At 32.7% G+C, this 26,633-nt stretch overlaps 7 protein-coding genes and 1 long non-coding RNA gene across 9 annotated transcripts; 6 read left to right on the top strand and 2 right to left on the bottom strand.

The window, feature by feature from the left end:
* Positions 1 to 145: 145 nt before the first annotated feature.
* Positions 146 to 927, top strand: QIL1 (MICOS complex subunit MIC13 homolog QIL1). Its single transcript, XM_070644828.1, has 2 exons — positions 146 to 410; positions 718 to 927. Exons 1-2 carry the CDS (start codon positions 219 to 221, stop codon positions 856 to 858), a joined length of 333 nt encoding a protein of 110 aa, XP_070500929.1. The 5' UTR covers positions 146 to 218; the 3' UTR covers positions 859 to 927.
* Positions 914 to 4,151, bottom strand: LOC139093966 (proliferation-associated protein 2G4). The gene is made up of 6 exons (XM_070644827.1): positions 3,994 to 4,151; positions 3,439 to 3,536; positions 2,783 to 3,082; positions 2,402 to 2,716; positions 1,924 to 2,056; positions 914 to 1,565 (listed from the first exon to the last, which is right to left on the bottom strand). Exons 1-6 carry the CDS (start codon positions 4,079 to 4,081, stop codon positions 1,300 to 1,302), a joined length of 1,200 nt encoding a protein of 399 aa, XP_070500928.1. The 5' UTR covers positions 4,082 to 4,151; the 3' UTR covers positions 914 to 1,299.
* A 155-nt stretch (positions 4,152 to 4,306) lies between these two features.
* Gapvd1 (GTPase activating protein and VPS9 domains 1) lies at positions 4,307 to 10,151 on the top strand. The gene is made up of 7 exons (XM_070644724.1): positions 4,307 to 4,455; positions 4,521 to 8,184; positions 8,336 to 8,453; positions 8,520 to 9,091; positions 9,155 to 9,325; positions 9,407 to 9,503; positions 9,565 to 10,151. The coding sequence occupies exons 2-7, from the start codon at positions 4,529 to 4,531 to the stop codon at positions 9,733 to 9,735; spliced, it is 4,785 nt and encodes a 1,594-aa protein (XP_070500825.1). The 5' UTR covers positions 4,307 to 4,455; positions 4,521 to 4,528; the 3' UTR covers positions 9,736 to 10,151.
* A 325-nt stretch (positions 10,152 to 10,476) lies between these two features.
* LOC139093921 (glycosylated lysosomal membrane protein B-like) lies at positions 10,477 to 12,326 on the top strand. The gene is made up of 3 exons (XM_070644778.1): positions 10,477 to 10,672; positions 10,760 to 11,205; positions 11,309 to 12,326. The coding sequence occupies exons 1-3, from the start codon at positions 10,585 to 10,587 to the stop codon at positions 11,957 to 11,959; spliced, it is 1,185 nt and encodes a 394-aa protein (XP_070500879.1). The 5' UTR covers positions 10,477 to 10,584; the 3' UTR covers positions 11,960 to 12,326.
* A 1,920-nt stretch (positions 12,327 to 14,246) lies between these two features.
* LOC139093909 (general odorant-binding protein 19d-like) lies at positions 14,247 to 14,916 on the top strand. The gene is made up of 2 exons (XM_070644762.1): positions 14,247 to 14,336; positions 14,566 to 14,916. The coding sequence occupies exons 1-2, from the start codon at positions 14,247 to 14,249 to the stop codon at positions 14,914 to 14,916; spliced, it is 441 nt and encodes a 146-aa protein (XP_070500863.1).
* Positions 14,917 to 15,332: 416 nt separating this feature from the next.
* LOC139093938 (esterase B1-like) lies at positions 15,333 to 17,128 on the top strand. Its single transcript, XM_070644801.1, has 2 exons — positions 15,333 to 15,706; positions 15,763 to 17,128. The coding sequence occupies exons 1-2, from the start codon at positions 15,395 to 15,397 to the stop codon at positions 17,086 to 17,088; spliced, it is 1,638 nt and encodes a 545-aa protein (XP_070500902.1). The 5' UTR covers positions 15,333 to 15,394; the 3' UTR covers positions 17,089 to 17,128.
* Positions 17,129 to 18,554: 1,426 nt separating this feature from the next.
* Positions 18,555 to 21,043, top strand: LOC139093964 (uncharacterized). Of its 2 annotated transcripts, XR_011544742.1 has the most exons (4): positions 18,555 to 19,248; positions 19,689 to 20,047; positions 20,236 to 20,780; positions 20,852 to 21,043. It is a non-coding gene; the product is annotated as an uncharacterized lncRNA (long non-coding RNA). The 2 variants fall into 2 exon arrangements; XR_011544741.1 differs by having other exon boundaries at positions 19,689 to 20,780.
* Positions 21,044 to 21,574: 531 nt separating this feature from the next.
* On the bottom strand, positions 21,575 to 26,074 carry qua (villin like protein quail). Its single transcript, XM_070644814.1, has 7 exons — positions 26,045 to 26,074; positions 25,731 to 25,982; positions 24,492 to 24,701; positions 24,213 to 24,418; positions 22,149 to 23,937; positions 21,894 to 22,094; positions 21,575 to 21,822 (listed from the first exon to the last, which is right to left on the bottom strand). The coding sequence occupies exons 2-7, from the start codon at positions 25,761 to 25,763 to the stop codon at positions 21,709 to 21,711; spliced, it is 2,553 nt and encodes an 850-aa protein (XP_070500915.1). The 5' UTR covers positions 25,764 to 25,982; positions 26,045 to 26,074; the 3' UTR covers positions 21,575 to 21,708.
* Between the last annotated feature and the right edge of the window lie 559 nt (positions 26,075 to 26,633).

Raw genomic sequence — 26,633 nt, 5'->3', positions numbered from 1 at the left:
AGCGCATTTTTTTATACAATGCGGTTCTTGCCTGTCAGCTGAAGTTAACGAAAACCTAAATCGTTCCAACACCTCTACCAACTAACGAAAGCTATCGAATATTGCAAGTCTGTGATAGTCAGACAAACTGAACCTATGTGATGCTCCAAAATGCGCTAATATTGTATATTACATAAAATTTTCCTATTTGTGTCGCTTATTTTCTTATTAATATAATAATGGGAATTATTAAGTTTGCTGTGAAATCTGGGATCTGCATTTATGCTGTTAAATATACAGTCGACGAAGGTGCATGGGCAACGCCAGATGAGGCACTAAAATTCAAGGAAAATTGTTGTAAAGCAATCAACGATAATCATTATTATCAGACTGGAAAAAGTCACTTCTTAACTTATGTTCCTGTTCCTGAAGTAAGTAAACTGTTTAATTGATGGATATAGATTAGGTTCAAGTACTTAGTGACAAATGTCACTAGACTCGTGACGTAGATTTTTGGAAAATTCTTTGCTGGATGTTATTATTCTTACTGGAAGTGAAATAATCCCGGTTCCAAAATTCATGAGAAGCTACTAATTAAATCCTGTAATATCAAAATATTCAGAATAATCAATTGTGCTGTCTTAATAATTTCAAACCCCAAACTTAGTGACCAGAATCCCAAATGTCCGAAAATTTGACCCTTAATAATCTCATGTACCATTTTCTAAATCGTTTTAGCTTCCACAACTTCCCGAGAAATCTGAAATGTGCTATTTGACAAAGTATTACTGGAATCAAGGTGTAAAAGGATCAATTTATTACATCAGAAAGACACCATGCTACCTTGGTCAAGGAATCAAAAAGCTAGTGACGGAATAACACAATTAATGAATCAGCCACAGCAAGAAGAGAAGAAATAATAAAATCATAGACGTTGTTTTCAAATAATTGGATTTTATTTTTTACAAAATTAATTCAAAAATCAAAAAAAAAGGAAAAGTTGAGTTTAATGTGAAAAACTAGTACATAAAACCTTTCCGGGATTTTATCTCGATTACTTTAAACTGGGCTTTTTTAAAGAAGGAACGATCGATTTATTTTTTTTTAGTAGTTGTTCAAGATTTTATGAATCACATCGAAAAAATCGTGATTCAATCACATCCATAATTATCAAAAATTTAATTCTTAATTCGCAACAATTTTCTTAACTTGTTTGTTGTTCTTGTGATTTTAAAAACGTGATTCCGCAAAAAAAAAATCATTATTTTCTTTCAAATAACAAAACTTTTCTTCTTTTTTTTATACAATTGTGATAATTCATTATTCATCATTCTTATCGGCAGCGTCTTCTTTGTCGTTCTCATTTTCTTTTCCAGCACCTGATGATGCCTTCTTCTTCTTCTTTTTGTTCTTTGATGATGATGGAAGGATTACATTTGGATTTTCCGCCAATAATTTCTTCAATTCTTCATCTTCTATTTTATGCTCACTCTCATATAGATTGACATCAATTGGGACACCAGTTGCAAGGACAGTTCCGTTCGGCAGGAGTAAAAGAGTACTCTTGAATTGTGCAACAAATTCAGCTATAAAGATGTTTGAGATTATTATTAGCGTCATTCTAGATTGTTTATTTGTTAGTAGAATGTGTGAAAATATTCAATTTGGAAGCATTTAAAGATTTCAGCACTTCCTTAAGATAAATTTATGATTTAATGAAAAATCATAAAATATTTTCACAATTTAATATTGCAAAGTGTCTGGTCATAATTTTCCATTGAGAAGAATACTATGAAATTAAGCTCTGCGTACGTTAGGAGTTAATTCAAAAATTTAACGGTCATTTAAAATTTGAAAAAGTTTCAGAAACCATACAATTCCAACAATAAAACATTTGTGTGGTTTTGAATTTTCAAAAAAGGATTAAATAATTCAAGTACTTACTATGCTTCTCGTAGAGAACTTGGAAAGGTTCAATCAGTTTATGTGCTACACATTCAACAACACCCATCTTAGCCTTTGCTTCCTCTTCAAAGTTTCTCAAGTTAAATGGCATATTTCCGTACTTTCTCTTCACCTGTCGACGTGATATAAAATTCTCATTAGTAAAATATCAAATAACAAAGTAAGAATATTAATTGAATTAAAGGTATGCCCTCATATCTCATAATCTATACTTCTCATCAGAACTATCCTTCGTCGGTCATCGTCTAGTAGACATGTCAAGACAAAATATCCCATTTAAATGCCATAGACTTGTCTACCGAACGAATTCAGCAGCTAAGTTCATTGCACATTTCAAATGCGATATTGAGTAGTGACAAAATTCCACCAAACTCCAACTTTAGGGACTGTCCCTCTAGCGAGCAAATTTTAATCATTGGGCAGTTTCTAGTCAATAAGATTCAGGAACAATATTTACCTCAGCATAAAAGGCTTTTGAAGCTTTCAATTTCAACAAATAATTCACATCAGTTTTCTTATAAATTGAAACTTTTGTATCGAGTTCCTTGCCATTTCCCTCGCCGGTTGAAATAAGTACATCCATAGCGTATACCTCATAATTCTCAAAATCAACCTTTTCATGTTCCTTCTTTTGAGCTGCTGTTGGATTCTGGATTATGGTCTTCTCTCCATCAATCTTGAATTGCTTTAATTGATGGCTAAGCATTCCTTCGATTGGCTTACATTTGTATGAGTCTGCAATCTTTTGTACTGCTTCTGTGACACCATAATTCTGTGGACCAACAAGAAAAAATCTAAATAAGACTTGAAGGATGTCAAAAAAATAAATTAAACTTACTCCTTTGCCTTCTTTGACCAACCGTAATGTGGCTTGCGCCGCATTATATGCAGCTAAAATCACATCAGCTTTTCTGCCTTTAACTTTCTTTTCGAGAGATGCACCGACAACGAGAGTATAAGCTGTAACAGCAATGAAGCCATCAATATGTGCTCCAAGATCAATTTTAACAACATCGTCCTCTTTCAATAATAAGTCTGGATCATTTTTTGATGGCGAGAAGTGGCAAATACAATTGTTTATTGATAAACATGTTGGAAATGCGATTCCTTTCTTCATTTCCTTATCAGCTGGATATTTCTGTAAACGTAATATTAAAATAATTAATATTCATTCTTAAAAATGACAATGACAACAATAATAAAAATAAAGGCATGTCCTCATATATCATTGTGAAGATCATCGATTATAATTTTAATAATCTCAGTTACTATCTAACGTTTGGCTCTTCATGAAAGTTTTAATCATAGGACATGAAAAAATGTTATGGACAAAATTTGTATGCTTTAGTCTGGATTCGATCCATCGACCTCTACATTGATTATGTATGTACACAGTATACAAATGTTCATAACCATACACTCAACACTCATACACATTGAGCTATTGAGGCGATTCTTTTCGTCAACATAATGTGACTAAAATTGATACATTACATTTCCTGTTTCTGATGTCAAAAGGCGATCTCCTTTCTCGCAAATAGCTTTTACTGATGCACCTGGTTTGCATGATTCAATAAGCTGCTTCAAAACTCCTGTGAAAATGAAAAACAAAAAATTAATGATAATGAAAAGAATACAAGCGTGTTTTTTATAACAAAGTAACAATTTAATCAAGAAATGGCAATCAAGCATGTATACCGAGGAAAATGTACGTAAATCGGCAAATAGCCGATAGTAGGAATAGAGTGAAAGTATTCGTGTAAAGCATAAAATGCGATAATTTGAATATTTTCGTAAAGATTTGAGGTTAAGGTAATTGATGCACTTCTTTGATTTATGTTATTAAATGAAAAATCTAGAAAATTGAGTTGATCATAAAAATCTAAAGCGATCAATTAAAACATGATAATATGACTAATTAATTAGTCTAGATCAGTCAAAAATCCTTGACATAAAAGTCGTGATTTTTTGAGAAAATAAATTCCACGCGTCAAAAAAAAACTTCATGCCACAAATTTTTTGATTTTTTACACTGTTAATTCACTTAACTGTTTACAATTTCACCAGCTTCTTTGTATTTCTTAACAACTTGCTCATCGGCAATTGTTTGTTCCTGAATTTCCTTGTCATCTGCCATGATTTTAATTTAATTACTTAAAACAACTTTTCTTTTTTTTCTCTAAGTTCTAAAGGAACTTCGTTGGTACTAAAACGTCAGTGCTAAAGATTAAACGAGTTTCTAAGTTTCAAATTCTTGTAGACTTCACAAGTTAGAGGAAAATGATTAAGTAAAGCGCATTTGTTTCAAATCTTGTAGAATTTAGACAGACAGACAAGCTATGAATAAAAACATTCAGTTCATTTAAAAATGCACTAAAAAATAAGAAAAAGTCCGTAATAAGTAAATTATCTAAATATTGATGTTAAACTTAGTTAAATCATAGATATTTGTGTATATTGAGATGTAATCAATACTGTAAAATAGTGATATACTGTAAATTTCAAAGAAAAGTAATGATCAAAGTGACATTAGGTGAAAATGTAAAATTTTAATTTTTTGTTTTTGTTTTTTGAAGGCAAAAAAATGGAAAATTCAAATGAAATCTCAATTCTGGATATTCTCGAGCTTGCACATAGCTTGAGACAGGAGAAATTATCCATCGAAACGGAAATGAATGACTATTTTCGATTGCAGATGAAATTGAGTGAAAATTCATTCGAGGCTATAAAAAATGCCTGGATTCTGCAAAATCATCGGGAAAATCTCAATAGTCTCATTGTCTCAAAACCAGAAAATCGACCATCTCTTTGTAGTCAACGTGCAATACAACTTGAGAATGTCGAGTTTATTGAAGCATATAAAGATCCAGTAGTAAAATCTCAACATTTGGCACTTTATGTAGACTTTCTACGTTACATCCATCAATCTCCACAATTGATAGCATCATGTTTGACTGCTGCTGATGAATTGCCAACATTGGGAATTACATCATTTCTCACTACAAAGGCAGAACAAATGAGTCAAATTGCTCAAATCATATCAGCTGGCTTATATGGTAATTCAATTCATGGAAAGGATGTAGAAATGATGTTAAAATTATTAGATAAATTATTGGAAGTAAAAATTGCCACAACTGATGATCCAAGACGATTATTACGTCAAAATTCGTCGTCATTTGCACGACTTTATCACAAATTTCATGAATCTTCCTTATCTTCCAAATTATTTCTTACTGCTACGCTCCATGAGCCTGTTATGTCCGTGTTAATTAATGATACAATTATGTTAAATGTTGATCATGTGTCTGGAATGGAAGATTTAATTCCAAAGAATAATAATCAAATCAATCGAAGTGATATGATTGATGCACTTTATAACTTATCAATTAAGTTCATTGAATCAATAAGTGCAAACTGGATTATATTTCCGTCAACAATTCGCTGGCTAGTTCAAACAATGTCAAAATATTTGCACAGTAAAGGTTGTGATTCAAACGTCATTCTTGAGATTTTGACTGATATGGTTTTTGGACATTTTATATGTCCAGCATGTACAAATCCGAATCTCTATGGCATCACAGATGCACCAATTTCAGAAAATGCTCGATTTAATTTGATACAAATTGGTCAAATTCTTCAAAGTATGGCACTTGCTAAGCATCAAAATGTCGATAAGAAATTTATTGATTTGTTTGACAAATTCGATAAAAATATAATCTCAAATTTGATGGATAGACTCTTAGAGAATACATATGACATCAGTGAAATGGGATTGTCTCATCAACTGCCTACACTCTACAATATCGGAAGGAGTAGCATTTTAATAACACATTCGGAATTGACGTTATTTTTACAATTTTTACGTGCATCTGTTGAACATTTGGAACCATCGGAAAAGAAGAAATTAAAATCTATGCTTGATAATTTGCCAGCATTGTTTGACTCGCATCAAACTGCTGTACAAGCACGCATTCAAAATGGAATGATTGAAATATCGCCAAGTAAAAAATCAAAATTAATGGGAAGAATTGGCTCTAAAAAAATTGTAAAGAACACAAGTGCATCATCATTAAATTCCGAGGACATGAATGATCAAGGCTCATTTGATGACTCATCTGATCGCGTTCTTATCATTCCATTATCAATTTACGAGAATTCAAATAAAATGCGGCCATTGTCTGAAGATGAGGTATTAAATATGAATCAAGTGTCAAGCGAGAGAACAGACACAAATTCATTGACCGAAAAAAATATTGAGGAATTGAGTCGACATAACAATACGAATAATGATAAGGATGACATTAATGACGATGAGGCAAATAAAGAGAAGCCAGCAAAATTCATATTAAATCCAGATGACGTTTCGATTGGAAATACGTCAGACAATTTGGAATTGGAAGCAGTTAGTGAGGCACCAAGTAATCATTCCGTTGCAAGTTCATTGGATTTAGAGGAAAATAATGATAATTTATCAGATATGGTATCAGCAAATGTTTCTGGACGTGGAACGCCCAACATTTCTGGTCGCGATACGCCTTCCTCACAAGTAATCGATGTCGGTGAAGTTCCGCAAATTCCAACGCCACAAATGGCCAAAATTATCAATAAAGCACGTAATGATATCGACGATAAATTTTGTAAATTTGAAATCAAAAAGTTAATTGAGGGTGATGAAACTATTTCGATAATAAGTGATACATGGAGCACAGACGTTCTAGCTAGTGATTCGGAAACAATTGAGGCAAATGAGAGAAATTTTTCTACGCCATTAATTCCATCGATTATTCCCGATTCCTTTCAATTGCGTACAAATAATTTTGATATTTCTGAAACTCAATCGGAATCAGCATGGTCAACAGATGTCCTTATTGCTAGTGACTCTGAAAAGAATGGTGAAATTGATAATGAAGATACACAAAGTATTACAACAAGATCAGACATTACAGATTCAATAACGCCAAGAGATCAAGAAGTTCCAACTACTAATCACACTCCAGACTCTCCATTTTATACTCCAAGAGTTCCAAATATCAATTTCCGACCAATTGATCCATCAAATATTACGCCACGTACACCAGACAGTCCATTCTCGTTCCGTAGTACTGACGATTCACCACGACCAATTCCATTGGAACCAATTCAGTTCAGAAATCGTAATATTAATCGTGACATGTCTGGATCATCAAGAAACAACAGTAATCAAAGTGCAATTTTCGCATCCAATTTTAATTATTTATCGACAACGTCATCATCCGTAAATACACAACATCGTCCACTAAGACAGCATTCAAATGAAAGTCAAACAAGCGAGCAGGAACCAAAACAGCATAAATCACCATCTCGTGATAAGAAACAAAAGAAGGAATTTATTGATCAGCAACAGCCACTGAGTGTTTTTCGTGTTTCTGATCCGAATTTAGAAAATTTCACTTCCGACAATAATGCTGGAAATAAAGTCATTAAGACGAGCATTAATTTAATAAATCCATTTATGTCAAGCAACAGTAACATACAAGATCAAGGTAAATCAGTGGAAGTAGATGAACCTGTTGAGCATCGTCGAGTGTCTAATGAGCAACGGTCAATGAGTTATGATTCGCGACGTAATGGTATGATTGATTTACCTTCATCGCCAATTATCTTATCAAGATCAGATAACCCATTTGACATACAGCTGAATACTACAAAGCCACAACAATCTATTGTTCAGAAGGCTAATTCCATTGACATTGATGGTGAATTATGTGCAAAAGCTGAGAGTTTAAAATTGACTGATAGTACACCGTCAACAAGCGGAACTGTCTCAAAAATTGCTAACGGAAGTGTCAAAAATCATAAAGTGACTGGAGCGATTCCAAAAAGTATTAGTTTTGACTCAACGGCTGACAAAGTCGAGAAGAGTCATCATCGTCGATCTGACGCAAACAGACACAGTAGTCAGCATCAATCAACTGGAATTTTTAATAAGATAAAGCAAGGCTTTAGAAATAAGCGTGGAAAGGGCAGAAATAGTATTGATGATGCTTTGAGTAATGATTTGACACTGAATGGAAACGCAAGTCGTAATCAAAATGCCACTGGCAATGGATTTATCGATAGCATTCAAGCTGAAACTACGGATGAAATTCTCGCTAAATACAGACGTAAACCTTCATCATCGTCTGATGCAGCAACATCCGATTCTGCCGGAAGCAACAATTCGAGTTCCTTGAAAAGTAAAAGCTCTGATAATGAAAATCGGTGAGTAGAGTTTCCAAACGGTCATTTCAATTTTAAATTAGATTCAAATTATTAAAAGTCGTTATAAATTTAAATATTGAAAAATCGTTAAAAGCAATTTGTACATAAAATATAATTAACGTCATTTTTATCGCTTCTCTTTATCACACAGCTTAAGTAGCATTTCAAACAACACTCGAGAAACTGATTACTTCAACAATGCGAAACGAAAATTGCGATTAGTGCTCTCAACAAGCGACTGTCATGCTTGCGATGTTCGAAATAATAACGTAAGAAGAAGATAACAAAATAAATGGGAAAATGTAATTAAATTAATGGAATATGATTATTTTTAGGCATCAACTGAATCGCCATTATTAAGCTATCTTCAAATGCAATTAGCACAAGCAATGAATCAACAAAATTTCCAGCAATTATCATATGTGCATGAAGTGCTACGAAGTTTGAATTCTTTGGATGCAAATGCACATTATAAATTGATTGAGGAACTGCAAAAGGATCTTGTACAGAGGCAGAGCTACTTACAGTATCTCATACGATTAAGACAAGATCTTTTGTCAACTATTGCAACAATTGATAATTTCCAGAAGCGCCTTCAAGTTGATCGTGAAATGACTAATCGACATCTCGTCATGGTCTGTGTCCGAATGTTTATGGAGAAGCGTGAACCATTTTTGATCGAATTTCAAGAAGAATTTAATTCAAAACCAGCTGCTGATGAGAAATTAGAGCTTATGGAAGAAGTTATTGCTAGACTTATGGAAGGCTTAAAAATTGACAATATATCACAAGGAATGAATGAATGGCAACTGATAGAAGCTAGAAATTGTATTGAAAAAATTCTACTTCAAAGGCTGTATCAACAAGTCATGTTTCCAAATGATGACGTTGATATTTCTAACGATCAGTGAGTCTGATTAATTTTATAGTCAATTTTGAACAAATTGTATAATTTCATTTTATATTACAGGCTTTTGCATAATTGCATTAAGAAGCTTGGTCGAGTGATTTCACCATCACATCCAGGATTGAAAATTCCACATCGATATTTAAACGAATCACCATGGCCTTTTGCACAAAAGCAAATTTCCTACATTTCAGCATACAAGACTCCACAAGAGAAAGTTCAGTGTGTTGTCAGGTAACTACTTAATTAGATTTTATCGGAATCAAATAGATTTGACAGTAACTGTATATTAATTATGGCTAATTATATTTTCAGATGCATTCAGTCAATAATGTATCTCTTGAAAATGGCATCAAATCAAGAGCCCGCAGCTGATGATCTTGTTCCCGTTTTAATTTATGTCATAATAAAAGTATGTTAATATTTATTGTCCACATTCAATTTGCATAACAGAAGTAATTTCTCTTTTATAGGCTAATCCACCTTACTTACAAAGCACCATAAATTATGTAGAATGCTTCATGGGAAAGAACTTGGAAGGCGAGGATCTTTATTGGTGGACACAATTTTCAACTGCAATATTATTTATAAAGACGATGATTGAAAGAATGGAAAAAACAGGTCGCAGTGAACATTGTGAATAATTTTATTTTTTGGACTATAATTCTATTTTTTTGTTAGTTTTTAAAACTTTTGCGCGATGTCGAAAGGTGATAACTGTTATTATTACAGACACACATTATAAATATTATTAACCAGAGTTTGCATATATAGGAATGAAAAAAAATTGATTTTTTCTTCATCAGTGTCTCTCAAAATTGAGCTGTAATCTCGAGAGTCTGAAATAATGAGAAAGCTTATTTTTGTATTATACGACAAAGTAAAAAAAAATATTAATTATTTTCATAATATTCTTCAAATTTTATTCGCGGAAATTGTATAAACTAATATATATTATATATTTCACAATGTATATAACTATTGTAAGATCAAAATATTTTTTGTAATTATAGAAAATTACAAATTCGCAAACAATAAATTATTAATCTATTAAATAACGGACGTTTTGTGATTTAAATTCGACTTTGGTTAGCTGTGATTTTTAGCACTTTCTCTTTTGCGCTGATTTGTCTGTCTGGTCAGGAAATTTTCTATCAACGGACATTTTGTATTTGAATTTTTCTGGTTGAAAGGCAATTTTGTACTAAAAATTCAAATTTTTGAAAACAGTTAAATTTTTAAATTTAAAATGACATTCAAAATTTGTTCTCTTTTATGTCCATTTAATGCAATTCTGAAGCAACAGTCTGTTGTCTAGACTGAATATGAAACACTTTTGGAACAGTTTGAAAATGCGCTTAATGCTCTTAAGTCCAAAAGAGTTATTTTCCTCGTCTTTATCTACAATTTCTTTTGTTTTCGTTTTTCTTTCTGTTGATTTAATTCATTATAAATCATTTAATCGAGCGATAAGCAACAAAATAATACAAAGCATGAATATTAAGAAAATTATACTGTTCAATTTACTGTCCTTTTGTGTAGTTTACTGTGATAATGACGAAAATACTAGAAATTTAAAAGGTAAAGTAGAAAAAATTCTTTGCTGACTAATAACTAAGCCACAAAAGGAATCAAATTTCGTTAATACCCGCATATATTTTCTTACAGTTGAATCAAATCCAGGCTGTGCTGATCAAATTAATCAAACATTATGTGAAAACTATATTCTAGTGCATGTAACAGCAGATTCAAATACAGGCGGAAATACACTTCATTATCTCTTTGATCTTATAGGAAAGCCATCCGTTTTGATCGCTAAAACACCAGTGAACACGTCGCTTAACATAAATTGGACTCAGATTAGTGATAATTCTAATTGTGTCAAATTTTCAAATGATCCAGAATACGTGGTCTCAACTGTAATTGACAAAATTGTCCTCTTTAACGATACCGATGGAACCAGCAACTATTCAGATCCAAATAATACTGTCGCTATTAAATTTGACCCGCTTGCCATTAAATGGGATCTTGTTAATCTCACAGAATCAAATGGAAAGAAAGTTATGCTGGAAGTTAATGCAACTAATATTAACAATGGATCATTCAGCCTTCGAGTAAGTTTATAATTTGTTTGTGCTCTCAATATCGAAAATATTCACTTTCTTTGTTCACATGATCCATTTTATTCATATGCTGTATATTGTTTCATTTCTTTAGTTTACCGCATTCGGCTTCCAAGATCACAATGAAGACCTTCCAAAGCTCCTCCATACATCCGATTCAATGCAAATTGATATAATTGCCAGTAAGATTCATTCAAATTACTCCAGTCCACGAATTGCTATGGAACTTTTGATGGTTTCAAGTGAAAATAAATCGGAAGGAGCATACAAGATGAACAGAATAAGAAATTTGGATGATGAATTCACACCTGGAATTTTTGATGTCTATAATCTCTTATCACCAAGATCTGACAACGACACCAAAGGTGCTTTTGTACAATTCAGACCAGTCTGTTACACGTCACATTATAGATCAGTTTCATATTCAACGGAATCAAGGCACGGCGAAGTTCAAAATGCAGAATCTGATGATTTCAAATATTCGTTGCCATCAAATTTCTTTGATTCAGCAGCACTAGACCATGCACTTAAACAAGCTATTAATATCACATTTGGAATGCCTGATGATGGCTTTTATTCACACACAAATTACATTTCGTTCTCATTTTTATTCGGACTTGGAAGTCCAGCATCAGAAGGCTTATCGATGTTTGTTAAAATATTTAGTGCCGTAGGCTTAGGAGTTCCACTTTTAGTTCTTATTGTTGGCGGAATTTACGTAGCAGTTAAGAGATATAGAAACTAAACAAATTGTGTCATGACAACTGAATAAGCACATGAAGCACTGAGCATCTCATCACAAAAGACTTGAATCATTTTGAAAATGATGATCCGATTAGATATGAAAATCAAAGTTATAGCATAATAATAGTTAGTTATAATCACTATTTTTTTGTATATTCAGTATTTGTGTGCGTTAGATGGGGGTCATTCATCAATGATATCACGTATCTGTTAAAACTTAGTTTTTGTGAAACTTGTAGGATGAGATGAAACTTAGAGACGTCATTTGTGGATGGTCCCTAAAAAGTTATTTTAATTCAATGTTCTGGAAAATAAGTTGTGTATATTGATAATAAAAATAATAAATGTGAATGCCTTTTTAAGTATGATTCATGATTCTCAAATCCATTATAATCAAATTCATTTTTTTTTTTATCGTGACCAAGGCATTGACACACGTTTCATCCGGATGAAAGGATTCTTCATCTCCATACAAAAATTTCATCCGGATGAAAGATTGTATGGGCCGGATGAAAGCGGATGAAAGATTTGTATGGGCCGGATGAAAGCGGATGAAAGATTTGTATGGGCCGGATGAAAGCGGATGAAAGCGGATGAAAGGTTTATATGGGCCGGATGAAAGCGGATGAAAGATTTGTATGAGCCGGATGAAAGAAGATGAATGATTTTAAACAAATTTTTACTTGAATATTTTTAATACAAAAATCACATTTTAAGTTATTTTAACATATTGATATGAGAAAATAAGTTTAAATAATTGCATTTTCCAAAGTTTTCATTCAATTATGACAATTTAACAAATAACAATTTCCATGATTTTTCATCCTTTTTCGTCCAACAATTCGGTTTTTCTCAAAATTTTTCACCCTAATATAATAGAACTGATGTATAATTCGGCTCATCCTATGTGTTTTTTAAATTAGTATAGAATATTGTAGTCGAATTTGGCTTTTCCAAAGATTTTTCACCATAATATAGAAAATAGAGGACAAATATGGCTTTTCCGAGGAAAATTCAGTCAACATTTGGGTTTTTCAAGGATTTCCCATCCTAACATAGGAAAATTGATTACTTTTCACTCTAATAAATGAAAATTGACGCAAAATTTGGCTGTTTTAGGGATTTTGCACCTTAATATAGGAAAATCGAATCCAATTAGGGCTTATATGAGGATTTTTTTATCTTTATTTAGGAAAATTAAAGCAAAATTGACATTTTTGAGGGATTTTTACCCTATTAGAAAAAAATTGAGGAAAAATATGGCTTTTCCGAAGGAACTTTACTCTAATATAGCAAAACTGACATGAATTTTTTTCTTTTCTAAGAGTTTTTCACCGTAATATAGGAAAAATTTAACAAAATTTGACTTGTTTTAGAGTTTTTTATACTAATATACAAGAACCGAGGCAATGCATGGTTTTTCTGAGGAATTTTCATCCTAATACAGGAAAATCTAAGCAAAATTAGGCTTTTCGAGGATTTTTATCCTTGTATAAGAAACACGAAAGCTATTTTCAACATTTTAGCGATGAATATTGCTTCATAAAATCCATATTAGTTATAAAAAACTATTAATATACGTGAAAAAATAGAAAAATGTGTTAAAATGTAGTAAAATATTACCAAATTTACTTAATTTCTTAAATTTCTTAATTTTAAACTCGAATAATTATTTTCTGTGCTTTAGATGATGTGTAAAAATCACAGAAACTGCTTTTTAAAAAATTATCATTCTAAATATATTAAAATAATAATTTATTTTTAATTCATGAATTAATTCATCCGGATGAATTGTTTTTTTCTTTTTCCATACAAAAATTTCATCCGGATGAAAGATTTGTATGAGTCGGATGAAAGCGGATGAAAGGTTTATATGAGCCGGATGAAAGCGGATGAAAGGTTTATATGAGCCGGATGAAAGCGGATGAAAGGTTTATATGAGCCGGATGAAAGCGGATGAAAAGCTTATATGGGCCGGATGAAAGCGGATGAAAAGTTTATATGGGCCGGATGAAAGAAGATGAAAGCGGATGAAGAGTGTCAATGCCTTGATCGTGACTTAATTTTTATTCAAATGCCGTTCCTACACATGCGGAAATTCTAGACTCAATGTCGTCACAATGATTGACCAAAAAATTGTAAACTTTCATAGCAATCTATTATTATCTGGTAAAATGAGCCAAATTCTGTAACATCCGTCAGCATTTTTATGCTTTAAGATTCTAGTTATAAAGGAACTCCGTCCAAGACATTCCTCACAGTTTTGTGATTACTTTTGTCGATTCAACATGAAGACATTCGCAGCAGTTCTTTTGGCAGTTATATTCTTAGCATCTGTCAGTGCGATGACAGTTCAAGAGCAGAGACAGATGATGATTGTAAGGATGTGATAGCTACAAGATTTAAATCTCACGATTTAATTTTAAATCCTAGGATTTAATTAATCCGACTTTCTTTAATCTCGAGATTCAATTTTGCTGACTTTTCGAAGCAGTGCCAGTGTCATCTCAGATTATTAATTCAATTAAATTCTGAGCAGCTTATCAGCAATAATTAAATAAAAATCAGCAAATATTGAACATTAAATAATTAATTAATTCTCCCTAGGGTGTCGCACAAGAATGCAAAGAAAAGACTGGAGCAAATGACAACGACTTGAGCATGCTCATCCTCAAAAAGCCGATGACAACACACGAAGGAAAGTGCTTGATGTTCTGCATTATGGAAGGAATGGGTGTGATGGATGGAGCAACAAGAACTTTAAAGAAGGACGAATTTATTGAATATATTTCAGTTCCTGCAAAAGGAGATCAAGCATTAATAGGAAAATTGTCAGCAATTGCAGAAAAGTGTGCCTCAATAACAGATGATGATAGTTGTGAAATGGCCTTTAAATGTGCAGCATGCATTAAATCTTCAATGGCAGCTCAAAAAATCAAAACTGATATTGGCATTTAAATGCTCATGCTGAGATTTTTTTTATTGTGGAAATAAAAGCTTTTAGTAGTTACTTCTAGAATCCTTAATAATTTTACGAGTTTTAACGATTTTCACACATTTAAAATTTAACGGTTTTTCAAAATTCAAATTTAGTAAGATCAATCTCATCGATTTCGATGAGATGATTTTTCACGTTTATTTTCATTAAAATTTAATTATTTAAAGATTTACAGCAACAGCAGCTGACTTTACAAAACACAATGCTAATGAACTCCGTTAAAAACCACCTGAGCATAAAAACAACAAACAACAATTAGTAACTATTAAAATATTGTTATGCAATTGTCTTTGGTGATAAGATAAATGGAAATAAACAATGAAGATAAGATATATTATCACAATGGTTCTTTTATCGTGTTTTCGAAATAGCGCAGCTCAATATCGTTCGAGACTTTAAACTAGAAGCATTCACGTTTAGGACAATTTTCCTTTAAATATGGAAAAATTCGAAGTCGCAGAAACAGAATATGGAGAAGTTCAAGGAATTAGAAAGACATCAGCATTAAATACAGAATACATTAGCTTTCAAGGAATACCTTACATGAAGGCACCATTGGGAAAGTTGAGATTTCATGATCCACAAGTTCCTGATAAGTGGTCAAATGTTTTTGACGCTGCAGAGGATATTCCAAGCTATTATACTCGAAATCTAGTCACATTTGAGTTTGAAGGTCAAGAAAATGCAGGAATTATTAATGTTTTCACGAAAAACTTGAAACCAGATAATTTATATCCGGTTATGGTTTGGGTAATTTACTATGACTTTTAATATAAAGCCAGTTTGATAAGATAGTCTATTCTTAGATTCACGGAGGTGGTTTTAGATTTGGAAGTTCAAAAACGGACATTTATGGACCAGATTATTTACTTGAAAATGATGTAATTGTAGTGACTTTCAATTATAGACTCGGAGTTTTCGGATTCTTAAGTCTCGAAGATGAATCGCTTAATATTCCTGGAAATGCAGGCCTAAAGGATCAGATATTAGCTTTACAATGGGTTAAACAAAATATCAGAAATTTTGGCGGTGATCCTGACAACATTACACTATTTGGTGAAAGTGCTGGTGCAGGCAGTGTCCATTACTTGTCATTGTTTGAACAAACAAAGGGATTATTTCATCGTGCAATCCTTATGTCTGGATCTTCCTTTTCAAAACGATGGGCAATTGTTCCTAGAGATATGTCAAGACGATTTACAGATGATTTAGCTAGAAAACTTGGATGGACAGGACAGTTTGGTGATGAAAGAGATTTATTAGAATACCTTGAAGGATGTTCAACTCATGAAATTATGGAAGCTATAGAAACTGTTGTCAGTAATGAAGATGATTTCGCCAAAGGAGTTTGTAATGCTTTCATACCAATTATTGAGCCATATAAATCCTCGAACTGTTTGATTGATAGAGATCCTGTTGAAATGGCAAGAGATGCTTGGTCTAAAGACATAGACATGATGTTTTCTATAACAGCACTAGAAGGTTCAGTACGAGCTCGTGCAAAGGAAGAAGTTGCTTACTATTATCTACAAAATTCAGCATACTTTGCACCTTTAGCTGATTTAGGCATAGAGCATACAGATCCAATCGCTCAAGAGTATGGTGAGAGGATTAAGAACATCTATTACAAGGAACATGAAAAGCCATGCACTGAAAATCAATATCCATATTTACTGTATCAATCTGATTCGATGCTCGTACATCCAATCTACTGTTCAATACAATCAAGGCTTAAATATTCCAATGAAAAAACCTTTTTATTACGTTTTGATGCCAATGGAACCCACAATTTATTTAAACGAGTATTTAAGTGCTCAAAATACAATGTCGCAGTGCACGGTGATGACCTATTCTACCTATTTAAATCCGAATTCTTAGGAGTTCCACCTGAGGATTCAAAGGAGATTACAGTCATTCGTAAAATGGTCGGAATATTCACAAGCTTCGCCACGACTGGAGATCCAAATTGTGAAGAAATTGAACCTGTGAAAATCAATCCACAAACTAATGCTGATGAGCTGAAATGTTTACAAATAACTGAAGATGATGTGTCAGAAATTGACCTGCCTGAATTACCTAGATTAAAAGTATGGAGCTCAATATATGATGATCATGATATGCCATTATACTAAAATTAAATTTTGTAATAAATTATAGCCTTTCAAAAAATTACAGGCAGTGCTTTAAAATTTCCATATCGTCATTTCCTATTTCAAATGCTTAATAGTTTGAAATTATATGACAATTGTTTCAGTTTGTTATCCACATTTGCTACACGATGAGAGCTTTTAAATATTTCCTGGTTTTATTGATTCCAGCATGTGTTAGTGCCGAAATAAATTTAGATGCTGAAGAGATGAAAGTCAATGATTTTGTTGAGCAAATAATGGAGATCCAGACATATTGCGAGGAAAAGGAAAATGTCACAGAAACTTTAGATTCGTCAGGTGAAACATTTGCAGAAACTTATGAGTGGAAGTGCATGCTGGAATGTGTTGCATCCAATATAGGAGTCGTGAGTTGAAATGTTAATCCTTACAAACAGTTCTATTCTATGTGACTTATTCTGTAGTTCCGGAACCACAAATTTTACCAAAAAGGATTTGCCATGATGATTATGAAGCTCTTTCCGGAACAAGATGAAGCTATTCAGCCAGTTTTAAGAATGATTTCATCAAAATGCTGGACAAAGAACTTAAATGACCGGTGTGAAGCGGCTTATGAATTTTTGACATGTCTTGAGAAAGCTGTTGATTTCTCAATTACTAATATGATTTGATTGACGATTTCTATGCAAAAGCAAAGTTAACTGCGATGTTTTGAAATATTTGGGAGAATAAAAAAACTTTTAAAGCCAAAATGAACTGATTTTATTAATAACATGGTAATCCAGTGTCGCGCAACACATATGCCGCGACACATGAATCATACACTGTGTGTTTTCGGCCGAGATTGGCCAACAAAGTGTGCCATGAAAGTTAAAAGGTTCCTCATCACCATACTAATCATAACTCAACTTAACGATCTTCCGGCGTGGAATAATGACATATGAGAATTTCACAATGTTTCCTTCTTTTGTTAGCTATTTAAATACTGTATTAATATCAACCTTAATATGCTTCAAAGTGAAAGGAAATGCTAATAGGTAGATGAAATTCTGGCAATTAATCTAGCAAAAAAATAACTTGTTGGATACACAAAAAAGAGAGAAGGTTAATTGGAGAAAAGTTTCTCAAAGGTCATAAATGGAATGAAGCAGCAGCAGCAGCAGAAGTAAAAGCAAATATTTTTCAAGTGCACAACAATAAGTAAAATTTATTTGCATTTATGAGATGCAGTCAGAAGAAGTTCATTAACCAGAACAACAAATTATGCTAAATTTATGCAACGGATTTACTGCATCAATAAGAGAATCTCACCATCAATATGAATTGAATCAAAAATCTCATCATTTCTCATGCTCACCTTCATCATCATCAGTAATTATTATGACTACATTTCTAAGCCATCATTGACTTTTTTTTTGCTCTTTCTCTCGCAGATCTTCTTTGTGTCAGAAAATTTTCATGTTGTGAAGCGAGTGCAGCCAACCGCTGTTTTCATTTTCAGTTCAGTTTACTTCCATCATTCGATCCATCAACATCGGAAACTTTAAAGCAGCAACAAACAAATTTTTGTGGTTTTTTTTTGTGCATGAAAAATTTTAATGAAGAATTTTTTGTGAGAATTGAAATTTTGAGGAAATTGACATAAAAGAAGGAAATCATGAAAGTGCTAGACATAAGCCAGAAAGATTGTGTAATTATCCATCAGATTATCATTTCCATTATCACCATAACAATATCCAATAAGCTCCAATTATCATCCAAAAAACAATGGGACACAAATTTTCCACAATTAACAGCTCAATTTCTTCAATTGCTGTTGACTGTGACTTGTTACTGTGGCGATTTTCACTTGAAAGTTTCTCAAACTTAACATTTTTTGTCAATTTCACATGCGACAAATTGAAAATTCACGCAACGCAAAATGACATGTGATTTTATTGCCTTAAAACTTAATTACACACTTACGAGACTTCCTGGACAGCAACAAAAAGTCATTAAAAGTATATCCAACTGCAATTTTCTAATTTTTAAAGCTTTTACTTGCAGCTCAATTATGAGATAAAACACAACAACACTTAACTAACCTATAGAATTTCACTGGATATAATGCTTCCATTTTTACAATTATATTGTAAAATAAATCACAATTTAATGATCATTTCACTTTTATTTCATATAAATCAGGTATTTTATCCAATTACTATTTTTAATAAATTAACAATCAGATGAAGTTAATTGAATTGAAGCGTTGACTGAGTTGAGTTAATGAGAGATTAATGCCTTAACAATTTTTCAATTCATACTTTTCAACTCTAATTTATCTTTTCGAGTTCAAAACTTCTGCATTTGTACAAAATATAGCGTAAGATATAATTTGATTTCATACAACTGTTAAGCTTAATATTCAGGCATAGAACTTTCTTTTTTGAATCATTTTTTTGTACGATCAAATTATTATAAGCAAGAAGTGCTGAGATGCTTTGACAGTTTTGAACTCAAGAAGATCTTAAAGCAATTTAATGAGATTGGATTTGATTTCGCAGTATTTACCACCCAGTTTAGTCCGTTAACTCAAAAATAATACGTTTTGCATTTTATGAAATTATTGGATTCATAATCTTCAGCCATCAATCATTGATTCAGAGTTGTGGACCGTTATTACTTGTTCGTCAATTGGGATTCGCACCCACGTCTTTAGATTTCCGATTGCATGCTTCTTACTTACTTATCGGCCATACAGATCAATTGTGATTAATGGCCTTCCTCAGTCGGTGCCTGAAACTGGCTCTATCGCTAGCTATCGTTTGACAATTTCCAATTCCAATGGCATACTCTTATCACTGATCTACCTTGGGTTCTCATGGAGCATAGCACAAAAAACAATTAATCCTTCTTCATCTATCCAACACTCATTACGCAGCTCATATCGCTCTATTGGACCACAGCACAAATCCATGATTACTCGATATAATGCAGCTGTTAAGTAAGCAAATGCAAATAATTCTCACCAACTTTGCATTTTATTAAGCATAATCGCAAACAATTGTCATGAATGTTAGTGACAAAGTCACAGTTGACATCTTTACAGTTGTGATGAGAATATGAATTTTAAATTGCCAGAGATGGGTTGGGTGGGTGCAAGCTTGAAGATTATTGGATTCCAACTTCTAGGATGATTGTGATCTATTGTCTTCTATATCAATTGAGGACTGTTGATCTGACTGAAAAAGTAAGATTCCGAATAACCGATCCCGTGTGGGAATCGAACTCATGTTCTATGATTTCTGGTCGCATGCTCTTACCACTGAGCAATCGCTAGGTTTCACGACTATATGGCAAAGTAAAACTTATACGAAGGTCCACTGGATCTTTGAGTTACTCGGGCACTTCTATCGAATTCCGAGTTTGGTCTACAGTATATTGGATCACTGGGAAAACTGAGCGCTGGCAAATCTTTTTGGAAACGTCATGAACCGTATACCGTGTGCGGTTCAGTTCGAGACTTACCTCAAAACCCATAAATCATAACATAACCCCAAAACAATTTCCCAACTCTGCATCCATAACATTCATGTCTAAAAGCTCTTAGAATGGGAAAAGAAAAAAATATTTGAACAATTTTAAATGCATGGAAACAACAGCAGTGTGAAATTATGGAAGCATGACTTTACAACGTTGATTTTAAGTATCATAACCCATTTAAATTCTTTTCACAGGTAAATAACTAATGCTACAAAGTGCTCACGGTTCTGTTAATATTTAATATTTTTCTCTTATTTCATTGCAGAAATTGCCACAATTTTACCTTATATCCAATTTGAATTTGCTATGTAATTTCACACAATAGCTGCTAACGATTGATGAACAAGCGGCATTTTTAATGCAAAATTTGCAGTCTCATTAATTAGATTTAATTAAAAATAAATTGTTTGACGTTTGGAAATTGTAGTGAAAGTATTCAATTTCTGGGGTAACAAGTGAGCAGATGCCTTGTAGACTTTAATCAATAATTTGAATAAAAAATTAAAAAATTGCAAAAAATTATCCGAAAATTTGTTTTAATTTTTTTGAATAAAATTTCCTCGTCAATCATGAATCATGCCCGAGCGGCACAAATGAAGAAGGCTCGATTTCGGAACCTCTTGTTAACACCAAATGGAAGTCGACTAAATTTGGTAGCCATATGAATGGAAAATGGAAACAGAATTGCAAAACAGGTAAAAACCGTACAAATTCTTAATAATTTGTACGGTTCTGTAATTCAACACAGACAAAAACCATACAATTTGTTGGTAATTTGTATGGTTTTGTAAGAAAGCCAGAAAAAGGTCAAAACCGTACAATTTTCTTATAAAACCATAAAAATTACCAAAAAAATTATACGGTTTTTACCTGTGACAGGTGTTTGTTTTGCATCTTTGCCTTAAAATCTTCCTCGCCTCCTTCATTTGTGTCGCTTGTTATGCTAGTCACTAGAGCATAGAAAACCATCATTTTGTGTGTCATAAATGCTTTATTTAATAATAAAATATCATCATATGGAATTAGTAATAAAAATAATATTCAAAAAAAAACTGCTATGTGAAAGAACTATGAAGATGAATGGACATAAGCGGATATGATGAGTGTTGGGTGCTGTGCAATCTAAAATAATTTATATTGCTTTTTAAGCTCCACTTGCTTCCACTTCGGTAACTCGGCAAATTGCGTATATTCCATATTAAAAACAGATACAAAGTCATCATGGGTCAAATGAATCTAAAGATAAAATATATGATCATGATTAGTATCAGCATGTACTTACAGATTTAACGCGTCTAATTTTTTACCTCTTTTTGACTTGGATTGATGTATGTTGGCAGATTTAATGGATCGCCGCGTAGCATTTCTAGTGGATACTTTTGATGCTTATCAAATTCATTTAGGTAACTTACATCCGAGATGCTATTTGTAATTGACCGTGGTGATGGAATTGGATGTGTACCTGATAAGTTCATCTGAATGCGAAGCTTTTCAAATGTCTTAATATTCTGAAAATTTGAAGATAATAATTTTTGATTTTCAGCATCAAAAATTAAACTTACATCCAATAACTTTGGATCCCATTTATCAAAGAATCCCGTAAAGCTTATTGGCTCATAGCCCTGCTTAATAATACAAACTGGAACTTTTAAACTTCTTGGAATTGGATGTATTGAAATTAGATGTAATCCCATTATCCATACTGCATTTCTTTGTTCTACATCTGACAGACTACCCAACCATATATAAATCATACTTCCGGCATCCAGCAAATAAATATTATCTGGTGTCAAATCTTTTTGTTCGAATGCAAAAATTTGCTCTAATTGGATTTGACTTTGAATTAATGTGGCAAGATACAGGCTGACTTTTGATTTTTCCCATGTGCTGTACAGTGTCGGTTCCATATAATTATTGGAAATTACTTTAACTTGTGCCACAAATTTATCTCCAACAGATTCATAAAATTCCTCATTTTCAGCACCTTCCATCACAACCTGTGGTTCACCAATCATTCCAGCAATTCCTTTAGCCATTTCACGTGTATCACCAGTTGATGACTGAGAGCACCAGACATAAATTGTTCCACTTATTGTCTTGATGATGTAGCAATCGGTTGACTGATGTGAACTTTTATTTGTCATTTGAATGGCCTTTGTGGTATATGTGGAATTGCCAATAACTTTAAGTATGAATGTAGGTGGAAATTTACGTTTAGCACCACATGGATCATAACCATGAAGTATAATTAATCTTCCTCTAAATAATTGCAAAAAATGTGGTGGTTCCATGCCTTCATGAACTCGAATTTGGACTACATTTGTATTAAAGTGATCAAACATTTCAGTCAGGAACAATTCACCTGTTGTCTTATCCATTTGCTTTGCCTGACTTCCAATCCATAGATAAATAACATTTTTAACTGAATGACTTGTTGATGCTGCATGTGTCTGATAATGTATAATATAACAATTATTTGAGTAGAAAACCTGTCCATACTTCTTGGGAATGTCGGTGATATCATCGCTATCGATTCTAAAGACTTTAATTTCACCGCAACCGTCATCAATTAATTGCATTTGTGCAGCTACTTGTGGACGTTGGATTAATGTTAATGCATCAAATTTCTCCAGCACATGACGTGCAATTGATGTACTATGATCATTGTCTATCCATTGTGGAAACATTGCAATAAATTCAATTGGTTCATGACCGTCAATTATTCGAATAACTGGATGTGTTGATGGATGATTTCTTTTAATCATATATCCGCGTACATGACGCATACCTTCTGCTTTATCACCTTTCGGTACATTACGTCCAATCCATATCCAAATGCCATAAACATCACCATCAATTATAAATGTTGAATTTTTATCATTCAAATCAATTTGTTCAATACCATCAGTTTTAATATGTTCAGCTCTAAATAATCCATTCAAATTAGCACATTTATATAATTTTAATGGATTATGTTCGGTCACTGGCTTTATAACAAGTGGATGAACTAATCTTTCACTTAAATTTAAAAATTTATTCCATTCTGTTTTGCATTCAATGCTCATTGATTGTTCATAGCCATCGTCAACAACAGCTATTTCCGTTGAGGGTCGACAATCCCTGAACTTGCTCGCTATCTTTAATGAATTGACACGCTCGATTGAACTACTTGATCGCCCAACCCAAACAAAAATGAAACACTGTGTCTGCAAAATCATCACATTTCCGCTATTGAAATTATCTATCCAATTGATTGATTTCATTTGAATACAAATTGGACAGGTTTTGCCATAAATTTGATAAAGACGTGGATATTCTGGTGTTGACTTATGGCTTGTGCCAGTCAGTATTCTGTGGAATAAATTAGATATTGTATTATTTGAGGGTTAACCACCTGGAACGGATTAACGTTCTTTTGTGCATTATTGGATAGAATGTGTGTCAGTAATGAAGACTATCTCATCCCTCATGCCTAAAGTTCTGAATGACTTCAATTTTGCTCATTCACAGAAAATGCGCTTTAGACACTAAACTCGAATAACTTTCAAACTTGCATCAAACTACATTTTCTGTTCCCGTTCCAAATTTACAATATTCCAGCAATAAACTCAAAAAAATCTACTCACTGCATTCCATTTTCTTTGAAGTATGACAAAAATCGTTTTGTCTCATGACCTTGTGATTCCCGGTATTGTACGACCGAATGATTAAAATGGACATCTAATTCAATTATTTTCAATGCGGCATTTTTAGACTTGACAGTTGACGCAGATGAACCGATCCAAATGTGTACAAATCTCTCAATCGTGACAGACGTTTTAATTTCGCGTGACTGCAAGAAAATTAGTGTGAAATTGACATTTGGAACTAAAATTTAGTGCTGCACCTTTTTTTGTTGTACTTACTATTGTATTTTGATCTGTAAAAGTGCCCTTAATTGCCGCAGCGTAAATAATGTAAACATTTTCATCGTAAAACACACCAATTTGATCTTTTCCAACTGATTCTATGTGATCATTTTCGACTTTAAAGATGTGAAAGCCGATAGAATGTTTGCTAATTTTACGGAACAATGGATCGACGCGTATTTCCTCGTAGATTGGACGCTTTAAGTCCTATTGAGAAGAATGGAAATGAAAATTTCTTTTTAAATGTTTCAATTAAAAATGGGTTTTGTGCAAAAATGACGTCAATCGAACTTTATTGGACAGAAATACATAATAACTAGTTAAAGACAAGTCAATGTCTAGTTAATGACTAGTTCCGAGTTGCAAAACAGGCCTGTGACATGCAAAAACCACATAATTTGTATGGTTTTATAAGAAAAAACCATACAAATTAAATTTTCAAACAAAACCATACAAATTGTACGGTTTTTGTCTGTTACAGGTGTCTGTTTTGCAACTTTGGACTAGTTTTAATGGTTTTTTGTCCACTCGGGATTATTGACAATTTTTAGACACTTGATCCCTGTAACTGATTAGGACACATATTTGCACGGTTAAACCATAGCTGCAGACATCCAGTCTTGAACGATCTACAAAATACAACCGAGAACTGCAGCTTCAGACAATATTCCTTCATTTACGTACGATACCCAAATTATAGAAAGAAATTTACGAAGAAACTGAAGCGGTAAATTGGGTAAAGTTGTAAAAATAAACGAAGAATATCCAAACAGTATTTTACTGATGCTGAATGCGTTTTATGAATGAATCTGAGCTTTATTTCTCATTATTTCTTACAGATGAATATCAAATGTTTGTAGATAAACATCTGACACTTCCAAAAGGCGATGAAAGAAAAAGTTTAAGAAAATTGCAGTTGGATATACTTTTAATGACTTTTTGTTGCTGTCCAGGAAGTCTCGTAACTGTGTAATTAAGTTTTAAGGCAATAAAATCACATGTCATTTTGCGTTGCGTGAATTTTCAATTTGTCGCATGTGAAATTGACAAAAATGTTAAGTTTAAGAAACTTTCAAGTGAAAATCGCCACAGTAACAAGTCACAGTCAACAGCAATTGAAGAAATTGAGCTGTTAATTGTGGAAAATTTGTGTCCCATTGTTTTTTTGGCTCATAATTGGAGCTTATTGGATATTGTTATGGTGATAATGGAAATGATAATCTTATGGATAATTACACAATCTTTCTGGCTTATGTCTAGCACTTTCATGATTTCCTTCTTTTATGTCAATTTCCTCAAAATTTCAATTCTCACAAAAAATTCTTCATTAAAATTTTTCATGCACAAAAAAAACCACAAAATTTTGTTGCTGCTTTAAAGTTTCCGATGTTGATGGATCGAATGATGGAAGTAAACTGAACTGAAAATGAAAACAGCGGTTGGCTGCACTCGCTTCACAACATGAAAATTTTCTGACACAAAGAAGATCTGCGAGAGAAAGAGCAAAAAAAAAGTCAATGATGGCTTAGAAATGTAGTCATAATAATTACTGATGATGATGGTGAGCATAAGAAATGATGAGATTTTGATTCAATTCATATTGATGGTGAGATTCTCTTATTGATGCAGTAAATCCGTTGCATAAATTTAGCATAATTTCTTGCTATGGTTAATGAACTTCTTCTCAGTGCATCTCATAAATGCAAATAAATTTAACTTATTGTTGTGCACTTGAAAAATATTTGCTTTTACTCTTACTGCTGCTGCTGCTGCTGCTTCATTCCATTTATGACCTTTGAGAAACTTTTCTCCAATTAACCTTCTCTCTTTTTTGTGTACCCAACAATTTTACCAATTTCTTTGTGCTTAACTGTCAGAAGTTAATGAATAGCTTGGAAAATTTTATTTTCCTTTCTCTTGCTGCTTCTATTCTGCTTTTTTCCAACAACAAAAAATTTGAAAACACGCATTTTGAGTTCACAGACCTGCACCATTATTATTTCGGCTACCCACATTACCATTATCAATAACAAAATGACAATTTCTTTCCGTTGACAACTTCATGAAAACGTTTTTGCGTGATTTATACTCTATTCTATATTCTGCTATATTCTATATAGATATGTATGAAGCGAAAAG

The sequence above is a fragment of the Chironomus tepperi genome, unplaced genomic scaffold, assembly GCF_022539635.2.
Source record: "Chironomus tepperi strain 1889 unplaced genomic scaffold, CSIRO-AGI_Ctep_v1 contig_346, whole genome shotgun sequence".
In the NCBI taxonomy this organism is placed as follows: Eukaryota; Metazoa; Arthropoda; class Insecta; order Diptera; family Chironomidae; genus Chironomus; species Chironomus tepperi.
This window is presented reverse-complemented; position numbering and strand designations above follow the sequence as displayed.